Source organism: Osmerus eperlanus, chromosome 1 (assembly GCF_963692335.1).
Source record: "Osmerus eperlanus chromosome 1, fOsmEpe2.1, whole genome shotgun sequence".
Classification (NCBI taxonomy): Eukaryota; Metazoa; Chordata; class Actinopteri; order Osmeriformes; family Osmeridae; genus Osmerus; species Osmerus eperlanus.
Window position 1 is genome coordinate 2,999,105 of NC_085018.1, and position 12,638 is coordinate 3,011,742.

Below are 12,638 nucleotides of genomic sequence, written 5' to 3' on the forward strand. Positions count from 1 at the left end.
GCTAGCAAGCAAGCACCAAGTCGATGCATCACATTGGCTTGAGAATGATGTTGCCTGGGGGCGTCGCTACTGTTCAGAGCTCTGGTGATATGTTTGAGCAAATCTTAAATTACAATTTTTATTCGTGCCATAATAAAATGATAGCTACATTTGAAGCCACTTGACTTCCCTCTGCTCCTTTTGTAGTCTTGCATGCGACTTGGCCAGCGAATTTATGACTACTGATTATTTTCCTTTGATTTACACTTTTGGGATTGTGAAAACCATATAGCTAGATTTATGAAAATGCACAGAGGACATAAATCAATCAAATTAAAACAGCGTTATATAAGAAAACGATTGTAGGCTACTCCCAACTTCTTGACCACAGACTTTTTGAAGTGACGTACAGTAAACTATAAATGCCCAGTTAAGATGCATGGGTTTGTTAATTGTGGATTTAAGAATAATTTGCTCCAAGCCGATAGTCCCCCAGTGAGTCCCCCGATAGTCCCCCAGTGAAACCATTCACCCAGTGAATGGTTTCTGTTCCAATAGTTGTGGGGACAATATGGATACTTATTGTTTTATCACAGTCAGCATTTGACTACAGGTTTAGTCCTCTCCCATGTCGCAAAGACAAAACAGTAGCCTACTAACAAAGGTGCATATTTAAACTCTCTGCACTCAAAGAAACCCATATTACGAATACACTCAAACCAAGATTATTTAACAACTTCTCAACTTAACTAAGGTTTCTAACAGTTTTTTTTTTGTCAGAGGCAAAAATGTAGATTGGCCCAGTTATTCAGGTGTGACACCTTTATGAAAGTGGTGCATATAGGCTGTGGGGGAGGGGTTATCACTAACTCCTCCAGAAGTCTTTGTGTAGCTGAATATAGTTTCCACTACCTTGGAAAACAGAGTACCTTGCTGTTGTCTGGGCAGTAGATTAACAAAGACATTATCTTGAGGGAGTGGCAGTGAAGTGTATAACACAAGACCATGCCTAGCAAGATGGATCCCGACACTCCAGCAGTCTGTCTCTTCAGTCCATTACAGGAGAGGTGCTTAAACCTGCGTACAGCTGGGAATGGGTACAGCTCAGTGGCAGAGCGTTTCACTACAGATCAAGAGTTTGCAGGTTCAAATCCCCTTAAACATCACTTTGGATAAAATTGTCTGCTAAACTAATACATTATTACATTATATTGTTATTCTGGAAATCGCCCAAGCTTATTGATCCATAAGCATTGGAAGATCCGTCAAGATGAAGACAGAGGGGTAGACCAGGTTGGATAGGGTTCAAGGACACAGTTTTTGTCATTGCTGTCATGTCTTCCCTCTGGAGGGGCTTCTAAGAATACTGTAGGCATTAGAGTCTACAGCTTATACTCTACATTAGTCTACAGCTTATACTCTACATTAGTCTACAGCTTATACTCTACATTAGTCTACAGCTTATACTCTACATTAGTCTACAGCTTATACTCTACATTAGTCTACAGCTTATACTCTACATTAGTCTACAGCTTATACTCTACATTAGTCTACAGCTTATACTCTACCGTACTTGACTACTCTATTGGACAACATTTTACATTTCTATGCACACATGCCCAAATAGGCCCCTGGGATATGCTCTGTGTATTACAATAGAGTTTAAGAGCCAAATAATAATAATAATTCCACTCTGCTAGCAGATGTGTTATAGTTACAAATCAAGGCAAAGAGAAATGTGGACACACAAGCAGACAGTTAATACAGTGATGACAAGGGTCATCTATCCCCCACAGTTGTGAGGAACGGTCTCTTCCCATGACATGGAGATTTGGTGTATTATTATAAGGCCTAGTTTGTTGGAGGATGGATTATAATTTATTGAGTTTGTTGGCCATTCCAAGCATGGGTGTTGTTGAGTTATTTTTACGGTGCATTGGTGTTTGATGAGGGTCATATTTGGTTGTAACAGATGCTGTCTGTGGAGCTCAAGACAAATGACATTCAACCTCTAGATTTAAGAAGGTTTTGTCCAAAACAATAAGACAACAAAATAAGGGAATGGACACGGTTTCATTATACAATTACCGGTAGTTAGACTATACAATTCCATGGAAGTACTAGCCTTACTGTAAAGGCAGGAATATATCTGTGTGTGTGTGTGTGTGTCTGTCGGTCTGTGGCTTGATTATCTCAAGAACCGGGCGTTGTATTAAGTTTAAATTTGGCAAGTGTATTGCTCAGGATCCAAGGATGTGCAATGCAAGTGTGAAGTTGTTTGAATGAGCGGTTCGCAAGAAATATACGATTCAACATTTTCGGTGCCATGTTGAACTGCACTAACGTGATAGAGCCATAGATCACTTCAATATGGTGTCCTTTCGTGTGGCAGGATACACTCGGAGAGGAGACCCACCCCTTTTTACAGATCATACTTTTTCTTTCAAAGGAGCACTGCTCTAGTAGACTAGTAGACTCTAATCAGATTAATTCTGATACTGGCCTGGCCAGAGATTTTATAATTGTCTACTTCTAAAATGTGTCTAACAGTTTGCTTTTGACAAATTAGCATTAATAGTGAGTATACCATCCAGATCTCCTCAAGTTATGTACAATATGATAGGTTATATTCATATATTTAAGGTATCTCATTGTGCTTGTGGTGGAAAGATAAACAGTGAACTTGAATCTAGATAAGCAGCTAGTTGCATCATGCATGCATGTGCTCAGTTTGCCTCAAGCTGATAGCTGTAAACATGCAATTTGTGGGAGGGAACCCATCTATTTTACAGAGGTAAAATACTTATTTACAGTACTTTCAAAGAGGTGCATATAAAGACATTGTTAAATTGGAAGAGGTAGGCTAGCAGTTCAAGTAAGATGCATTTAAATATTTTCTGAGAAAATGCTGTCATCTACCAATGATAAGAAACTTCAACTTCGAGTGTCTCAAGAACTGTCAAGTGAATTGAAAAACTATGAAATCGCTGGTGCAAAAGGGTTAGGTGAAAGATGTGTGAGAAGATGTAAGCTTCAAACCTTGCTTCAAGAGGAGGTGGCTGAGGTGTGATCATTTGCATGGAAAAGATAGAAAGAGTTTTCTTGTGTCATTGGTGGAACAGATTCCAGAATATTCTGATCATATCATGAGGTCACATAAGGTTGTTTTACTTTGCCTTAAGTCCAGAAAAGTGCTTAAAAGGTATTTTTTTCAAGAAATGTCATAGAATGACATAGAATGTCATAGAATGACATTCTACCTTACCTTCAGCTGTATAAAGTCAGTTTTGTGTGACACTGTGCTACTGGTTTGTAGTGGTGATGAGGCATCTGTAAATGCTGTAAGTGAACAGCTGTAACCACTGATGCACTTACAATTCATCATTTAGAAAAAACCCTACACAAACCATCTGCTGCTCACCACTGACTCAATGGGTGTGTCTATTGTATTATTTTCATGGCTTTTTTGTCTTAGTAAAGCCAGTCCTTGCTTCTCCTACACTTTATTTTCACCCTGCTGTTTATACATTGTAAGTATCCATCTTGTTTAACCTCTCTTCCCTCCCTTTATCTGTCATTGTCTCTTCCCCCTATCTTTCTCTTCTTCACTTGTTCCTTTTCTGTGATGTTTTTGGAAGTGGGCAGGCGCAGGCATGTCAGGAATTTAGCTCATCTTTCTGCCCATCAGATAAGACGATGAAGGGATGAAGTCAAAAGGGCTTACAAGAGAGGATTGAAGGGACATGCAGTTATTAAACACATTTTCATTTATACCCTCTCTGGATAAATCCCTTCTCTAATTAATTCATGTTCTCTGTGGCGTGTCCTGCAAGTGTATATTTCTTACTAATCAATGTCAATCAAACGATGTCCATCCTGAAAAACAGGATACAGTGATCAGTCCCCATAGGGATCAGAATTGGGCGTCCTATTCAACGCCTCCACCCCCCCTTCTCTGTCACACTCATAGTGACCCAATCCTGACGCTACCAGTGGCTCCCTGCTCTCTGCTCCTCTTCTCAGAACAACATGGACTCTACAGTATTTAGTGCCTTCAGACTTTTTTGTTGTGTCAGACATTTTGTTATGTTATAGACTCAAATGTAAACCAATGTTTGACATCAGTCTGCATACCATGCCCCAAAATAATAATAATAAACAATTTATCTTAAAAGGATGAAAACACCTAAGGTTATACAATGTTCACAAAAACTGTGGAACTAATAAACATAAAATTAATTCAAAATAGTGGTTCTCTGAGAAGCACAGTGTCACATTACATCATTGTGAAGTGCTATGTAAGTTTGGCTAAATATTTCAGTTTTTTTAAACAAGCTTCACTGTGTCAAAACATGTTTTCAATTCATCAGAATGAGACATTGTGTCTAAATTGATGCAAAACAATTTAATAATTAGAATTTAAACCGCCAAGTCTACAATGCAACGACATGTGGAAAAGGTAAGGGGTTTGAAAACAATGTAAATGTGTAATTTATCTATTTCCTTTTGACGACCCTACTACCCAAAACCCTGAAGTGAAGTCTTTGTGGCTGACAGCAGCATCATTAGAAAAGGAAGAGAGTCTCCTCAATAATACCAACCATGTTTTTGCAACCAAGCAGGATTTACCTACAGTGTCTATACGTTATGGCTCTCATTCCCTGAGCTCTCTCTCTTGCTCGCTCGCTCGCTCCCTTAATATCTCAGTCATTTACATCTTCTAGTTTTCACACTTACACTATCATTTGAAAACGACATAAACAATGTATTTGGATATTACATATCTTTCCATAGATGTTGTCTCAGGTTTTTTGTGACATGAGCATGAGAGCAACTAGAACTTTTATGGTCGCTGATCCTGCAGTTTGGTGGTGAACATGACACAAACACATTAAGCTGTGCAGGATAGATGGGTGGAGGGGGAGTGTGTGTTAGATTTAGGGCTTTAGGTTTCTTATTTTAGCTAAGAGGTCTGCACCACCCCCCAGTCTCAAGTCTCTCCCCTCCTGCTGTTTGCTGGAAGATCATGTCAGACACATTTCTCAAGAGAACAATTTGGATTATTAGTGAGTTTGATGGCTTGGCTTATATAAAGTCCATCATTGCACTCAGTTAGCCTACCTTACAGCTACAGTAGTTCGGATCTATGATTATTTATCTACAGCATGTGGTAATGGTTGAAATTGTTTTCAGGTTTGTTCTAGTTCATGTTCAAACATTAATTTCAAAGTTGTGAACGATACTTTCAAGGAAATAAGACAACAGGTTACAATTTACTCGATTAGTGTGTGGTTTCAACTGCATTCTGTGTAGTTCAAGACAACAGTCTGAACAACACAATTGACTGTTGATCGTCTGTTGTGAAATCCACACAGTTGTGCATATTTAGCCTACAGTAGCCTGTAGGTATAGAAACTGTCCATACAGTCCACACCCATGCCTTATGGTGTGTTCATTCAGCTCTTAAGCATACACTACATACTAGCCAAATGATTCAGGGTGGGTTTGGCTGAGTCTGAGCTTGTTTGACTTTGATACACAATGTAAGTTCAGCTTTGCCTAAAGCTGCTTGAAAAGCAGGACAAAACAAAAACATAATCAGCCTATTACAAGTGCACAAATGAATCAGTGAAGAGTGGGTCACACCACAGAATTACACCTGTCTCCGAGACAGTAACATACCATCTGTACTGGAAAAGGAGAGAGACCAAATGAGAGAGCCATGGATGTGGTCGGGTAAACTAGCTATACTGTATCCATAACCAAGCCCAGTGGAATGTGTCTAAGCATGCTAACGATGCTGGCACCAACTCCTGCTAAACAACAGGTTGCCCAGTTCTCCACGCAGTGTTGTCCAAGCATTATAACATTGTTGTATTAAATAACAGTGGTATAAAATCATGTTTATGATGAGTTAAATATAAATTCTAACATATCCACAAAAATGATATACTGTATAATACTATACCACCACAGAGACTAGAGACTATGCAACAAAATGGTTGGATTTGATCATGGCTGAAGCCAGCACACAAACAGACAGACTAATCACGCCTTTTCTGAATGCTGCTCTCACACCCCTCTGATAAGTGCTCGTTTTCTTCCCCCCTCTTTCGCAACCTGTGGCTTCCTGCAGGAGACTTCGAGCTCTGAATACCAACACTCACTTAGACTTTTTTTCTCCTCATCTGTCGTTTGCGTGAGTAGACACCACAGGACTGAAACTGCATATCAGGTGTAGGGTGTGTGTGTGTGTTTTTGGGGGGGGTAAACTTTAGCAGTCGTCACGAAGATGACCCTTCCGTCCTAACCCCTCCGTTCTCAGTTTCTTGTTACCCTCTGTTGCTGGGACAGTTCAGGCGAGCGGTTCCAGTCTGGCTGGTCTATTTGGGTGTCTCTCTTCCCCTGCTGTCCTCTCTCTCTAGTAGTCTCTCTCCTTCTGTCTCTCGTCCCAGGTAGGTTTCACACCCTGTCTCTTTCCTGGGATGGGAGGATCTGGATACCGGTAGTTTCATTGCCTCTGTCGGATTTTCTTCGTGTTTTAGCAGTTTGCAGTTGGCTTTAAATTTTAAAGAGACAGAGGTGACTGTCTATCAAGTCTAATGCTAAAAGTTGTTTAGATTGATAGCTATTTAATATCTGTATTAGTGTTGTACAGTGTACTGTATAACTGTATCATGTCTCATGATTTAGGTTAATGCTTAACAAGTTTGCAGTTTGGTAGAAATTTAACATGGCTTTTGAGGCTTTTAATGGGTGTAACCTTAAACGGTAGCTCCAGAGCGCCATAGGAAAGACTTAATGAAGCAGGTCGATATCAGGGCAAGGTGCCGGATCAGAGAGTAGTTTGCTACATTTCAGTACGTATCCTGTGCATGGCTTTGTTGGCCTGGGCAGTAAACTGAAACAGGCTTAATTGAGCAGGCGGTCGCTAAGTGGAAAGGTGACACCTTTTATGCTTGCATATCACTTTCTGACAATTTACATAGGCGAGTTTCAAATTCAGAGCAGTACAATGTTAATAAGTGACCGTAGGAGTGGCGATGACAATGCATGACTCAACTCTGCTCCTGAACCTGTTACCATCTGCAAACCAGGAAATCGCCACACCTGCTTTCTGCAAATAATTTACCAGGATTTAACACAACACTTGCCTTTCTAGAATACCCCATGACAACCTATGGAATAAACTTTCAACCTTTTCAACTTCAAACTGTCATTTAAAGTAAAAGCTTTAGAATTGTCTTGCTAGTGTTAAGTTCTGTTTGGATCACGATGAAGTGGATTGATTATGCTCTCTATGTGGCTACGGTTAAGGTTCACTTTGGTATTCTGTGTCCTGTGTGTGTGTAGATGCTTTGCTGGCAGATTTGGAGTCTACCACCTCCCACATCTCCAAGCGGCCCGTATTTCTCCCAGACGAGACCCCCTACTCCTACCCCACAGGAGGACACGCCCCCCAGGTGCTCCTCTCCCCTCCCCCTGCAGTGTCTCTCTCAGACGAGAGCCTGAACGGAACGGTCTTGGACACACTTCACTGCTCCTCACAGGTACCGGCACCATGTATGCACCCGTACACACCACCATACACATTTACAACATTGTAAATGGGGAAAAACGATGCCCTTTAACCATTCCCCTCAAGACAAAAAAACAGGCCTACATCCACATTTTGTCAAAAACTGATGAACTTAAACATATCGCTCTATTTTCAACATTGGATTAACTGGTATTCAAAACACCGCCCCAGAAATAAACGCACAACAGTGCATGTATTTGAGTTGGCTCATCTTACAATAAATCCCAAAGAAGTGAAGCAATGTCTCCTTATTGGATGTTTTCCAGAGTTTTGGAGTTACTCAACCATCACACAGGCACAGGGGATGTTTATCTGTCCTCAACGTCTCTGGGAAGTTCAGAGTCAAATGTGATAGATGTGTCATATGTGATGTGTCATAGCAGGAGCCACAGGCTCAGTTCTCCATCTGATGAGTCAAGTGAAAAGTTTTTTTTAGTTTGAACATGTTTCCATGTTGCTGCATAACTGGCCATATCTCACCCAGGGTGTGCAGGGTGTAGTTTGTCTATGTTGGATCTTGATATCTGTTTCAGAGTAAATACAGAGCTGGTGTAACATCGGATGCCCCTCTTTGTGAAATTACCTAATTGTATTTGTCGCTGTGGATAAATTAAGCATCCTTAGCAAGTGGTGACAGAGTCTTCAGATACTCAGTATCTGCTGCATGATTCTCATAGGCATAAAAACATAAATGTACTACCTTTTTATATTGTTGATCAGATAATTCAATAGACGTTTTAATTGATATTATTTGCTGATTGCATTGTCTTTGCGTCTTTGACTTTTTAACAACCAATAAAAGATATTGCAGTTTGCAATAGCTAAAATCATAACATTCCATTCCACCGAACAACAGCAGGCATTTGTCCATCTTGTTCTATCACAACTTCTTCAGTACTCATGTCCCACACATAGAAATGACAGTTTGTTTCTACTGCGCTGTCCTTTAACTTTGCCCAGAAAAGTGCCTTATCCAGCAGCCCCCCTCCCCAGCAGAGTGAAGAGGATCACATCTACAGGTATTGCCTTGTTCCTAATATGCATTTATGTGCACTTATTTATTTGTTTTTTTCTGTCCTAAAATCCCCAAATCTCTAATTATTTTGATTTCTGACACAGTTATGAAAATAGCACACAGCAATCAGGATCACATTTTCCTCATTTAAAACAACTTCAATGACAGCTTCAGTCGATATTAAATGACGGACAAAGTTGTTAGATCTCAATGTCAGTAATCTTTGTTTGGGTCTGTAAATTTAAACAACACTCAAATCTTCTTGACAAATGCATAGCGATCCATATCTTTAGCTCGCCACAAACATTGTTATCCTTCTGGCAGTTTCCTAAACAAGCCGAAGAGCACCAACGTAATGGCTTCAGACATGAGCTCCTCCTTGGGCAACAACCTGTCTGAACTGGACCGCCTGCTTCTGGAGCTCAATGCTGTCCAGCATGTCTCTCCTTCCTTCCCCACAGAAGGTACAGCACATCACTAGCTCTTAATACCTCTGACAGCACCCTAATTAGGGACCAGGAAATGTGTCCCCTCACTTTGACTCTGCAAGTCCCATTTGCCTCTCTCCTTCCCGCCCCACATAGTCATGCATGCCTGACAAGATGGATCATTCCAATAATGTGGATAGCAGCTGTTTGGGCTGTGTGTATTTAAGAAAATATACCAAGTTACGGAAAATGCCTGGAGGTGGTCAATATTGCATTTCTAAATTGTTTATCAAAAATGCAGTAATTTACGTTTGTGACAGCCTACTGTAAAGTAGCTCAACAGCAGCCATCTACTTTTCCTATTAACATTGTTCATGGTCTCAGACAGTCCCCCACCATACAGCACCAGACACAGTCATCCCTCCCCTGTTTTGGTTGTGTTTTGCATTGGTATATTTTGGAAATATTTTATTTCCCTGTTGTTGTAGAGGAGACTGCTCCACCCCTGCCCTCCAGCAGCACCACCAGCTATGTGCAGAGGAACGGGGTTTCACCTCCAGAAAAGGTGCCTCACCCCACAATAGAGAAGCCCAAGAGAAGTGGACCTGTCAAGGTGGTTCAGGATGTGCGCCCCAGTGTGGACAGCCTCCTAGATGAACTAGAATGTTCTGTGTCCACTAAGTAAGTTAATGTTTTAACCAAATATAATTGTGTGCACATAAACATTTGTGACGCGCTCCAATGAAAAGGGGCTCTTGTCGTCATTCCATATTGTCCGCTAGAGCCGAAATATTTTCTTCCGTTTTATTACAGTTTTCATTTTCTTTTTGCAGTCATTGGTTTGCCCTGGTAAACCGTGAATACATCTTTCAGGCTGTTTTCGGAAGATGCGATTTGCATCAACAAGTTAACACATAACTTGAACCATAATCGGGCCAGGTACAGTGCAATGTAGTCAGAACAAAGATACTTGGTGTTAAAACACACATCTGGGATAAATCAAGAAAGCAGGATCCTGGGATTTTGATCTAATGATTAACAAAAAACAATCACACCTCTCTTAAAACCTGAAAAGGTCTAAAATGTTTGAAGCCAAATATCTGGGCTAGAGCTTTCCTGGTTTATCAACATTCAGATATGCATATCTTCTTCAACTATTTTCAGATTTCAATGTATGACACATCATTTGAAAGCTTACAATATGCACATTCACAATCTTTAAAAATTGAGAAATGAGTTGGCCCACAACTGCCCTTTTTCATTGGGGCATGTCACATTTTTGGTAACACTTTACATTAAGGTTACATTAACTACCATGTAACTACATAGCAATACCTATGGTAACAACATCGTAGTTACATATCAACTGCTACATAGTTACAGTGAATTACAGTTTAGCGGTACTAGTTATTACACGTAGAATGGGGGAGGTTGGGCTTCCAGGGGTGAGTGGATGTTAACATTGATCTTGTTTTGGTAGCACAACCTTCAACTGCCCCTTTACAACATTCACTTACCCCTTACATCCCTCCCCCATAATGTGCCATCTTGCACTTAACCGAGACAACACTTTACACAATTTAATTACATAGCCATTCCTATGTACCTACAATGTTTTTACTGTAACTTTAATGTAAAGCGTTGTCACATTGGGTTTGCCTATATTATGTTGGGGTGGGGGGGAGAAGTTATTATTTGATGCATCACTATTCACTCTTTAACAATTATAGATTGATGCAGAAAACTCAATAATTACAGAAAACTACATTCTTGTCATTTTAATTGCATGTAAAAATGTTGTACGTGCCTTTTGGCTGAAACAGTTGGATTGTGAAAGTACCGGAGGTAAAAGTGCGTTGTGCTTACGTTCTGAGCTACATGCGAGTCAGGCGAACAAGCCGCCTAGAAAGAACATTGCACACAAATCTTTCCACCGTGTCACTGAGCCACAACCTCTCCGGCATCTTGTTGATATGCTGTATCTCCACTCCTCCTGTGTGCTGTCATCCGTTCCTAGCTATCAAACTTACGTTGCCAGCTATAGCTATTAAAAAGTCAAAGTAAATGCTAATCCCAATCATACATGTGTCTCATGGTGAATGCGTGAGATTTAAGAGCCCTGTGTCTAGTGTGCGCTATGATTTGGGGTGTCAATCTTGTATGTCGGCCCTATAGCAGACCACACCCTATAGCAGGGGCAGAAAAATGTGACTTTTGATAACCAGAACAGGTTGTTAACCCTTAGCTGTTTCTGTCTCAACCCTACACTCAGATTGTGTGGCTTCTCGCTTTTTTTCATCAACTATAACAGGTTGCCCTCACAGATTGGAGATCACTCCCGTTTCCATATTTTAGTTAGAAACTGACAAAGACTACATTATCCATACAGAAAAATTATTTATCTGACGATCAGATAATTGAGTACATTATAATGTCGGGAAAAATTGTTTACTAACTAGCTATCCTAGCTAATGTTACTGATCAAATTAGTTTGATACCCTTACTGTGTGAGTTAAGATAAACCTTACCTTCGTACTTGTCGATGTAGCGTGAAACGTTGGCTACAATTTGAACTCTGCTCCTGAACCTGTTACTACCTTTTCCTCTTGCTTGAAGGGCAGCATCGTAACTGCTAGCAACCAGAAGTTGTTGACCTGGTTTATGCAATACGCGGAAGTAATGTGTGCAGATAGTGAATTCAGTGGGGGAGTTTAACTATTGGATCTGCCCAGAGCCACTATTGGATCTGCCCAGAGCCACTATTGGATCTGCCATAACCAATTGCTAGCGTTCGCCTTAGCCAATTCCTTCACCACTACTGTAACAGAGCTATCTGTCGTAGCTGGAAAATCAAACTGTTCCCGAACCCCGTGGGGAGGAGGGCCACAACATCATGGCCACCAACAAAACTCAGCAAAACATGTTCTTGCTCTGGCTTTAGCTTATGGATATTCGGCAGCGTTGCCACAACAGACCGAATGGCTTAGCTCGCATCTTTCTCCGCCGCCATTACGGAACTACAACACAAACTAGCGCACGACTGCCACTCACTCTTTTCGCTGATTGGCCGGTAGAAAATTAACTGGAGACATCTGACTTACTTACCTCATGGCCAGACCTAGTACAGAAGCAAAATCAAAATTGAGCGGAAGTACGTAGGAGGGCAGAGCCAGGCAAGGAGTGAGCCTGATCATGGCTCAAACGTAGCCACCGTTGCAATGGTTAGCTAACTAGCTCTTATTAAAGCACCAGCTACAGTTTACACCTAGTTAGGCATTTAACGTAAACTATTATCATATAGTGCTGTCAGTTAAACGCGTTATTAATGGTGTTAACGCAAACCCATTTTTACGGCGTCAATTTATTTATTGCGAGATTAACGTTATTTTTGGCCTTGCAAACTTTTTAGTTTTTTTCACATGCTGTTGCAACAACTAGTGACGTTAGAAGAACTACAACACCACACCGGATCTAGCTAGACCGGAAACAAAACAACAGGCAAGCCGCACACACTTGTTTGGGCTTGCCAGCCGGCTAAAGAGTAGTAGGCTAACGTTACGTTTTGAGTGGATGGCGAGCGCGAGACGCCGAAATGGTGAATGGAAAGTTTACTTTTAGTAAGTTAAGTTTACTTTTA

At 40.8% G+C, this 12,638-nt stretch overlaps 1 protein-coding gene across 1 annotated transcript in view; it reads left to right on the forward strand.

Annotated features, from left to right (window-relative positions):
* Positions 1 to 12,638, forward strand: part of LOC134006663 (mucin-2-like) — a 35,447-nt gene that overhangs the window by 801 nt on the left and 22,008 nt on the right. The window contains exons 2-5 of the mRNA XM_062458729.1: positions 7,333 to 7,529; positions 8,519 to 8,577; positions 8,898 to 9,037; positions 9,490 to 9,682. Of these exons, the coding sequence (XP_062314713.1) occupies positions 7,333 to 7,529; positions 8,519 to 8,577; positions 8,898 to 9,037; positions 9,490 to 9,682 (589 nt within the window). The remainder of the gene's footprint in view (positions 1 to 7,332; positions 7,530 to 8,518; positions 8,578 to 8,897; positions 9,038 to 9,489; positions 9,683 to 12,638) is intronic.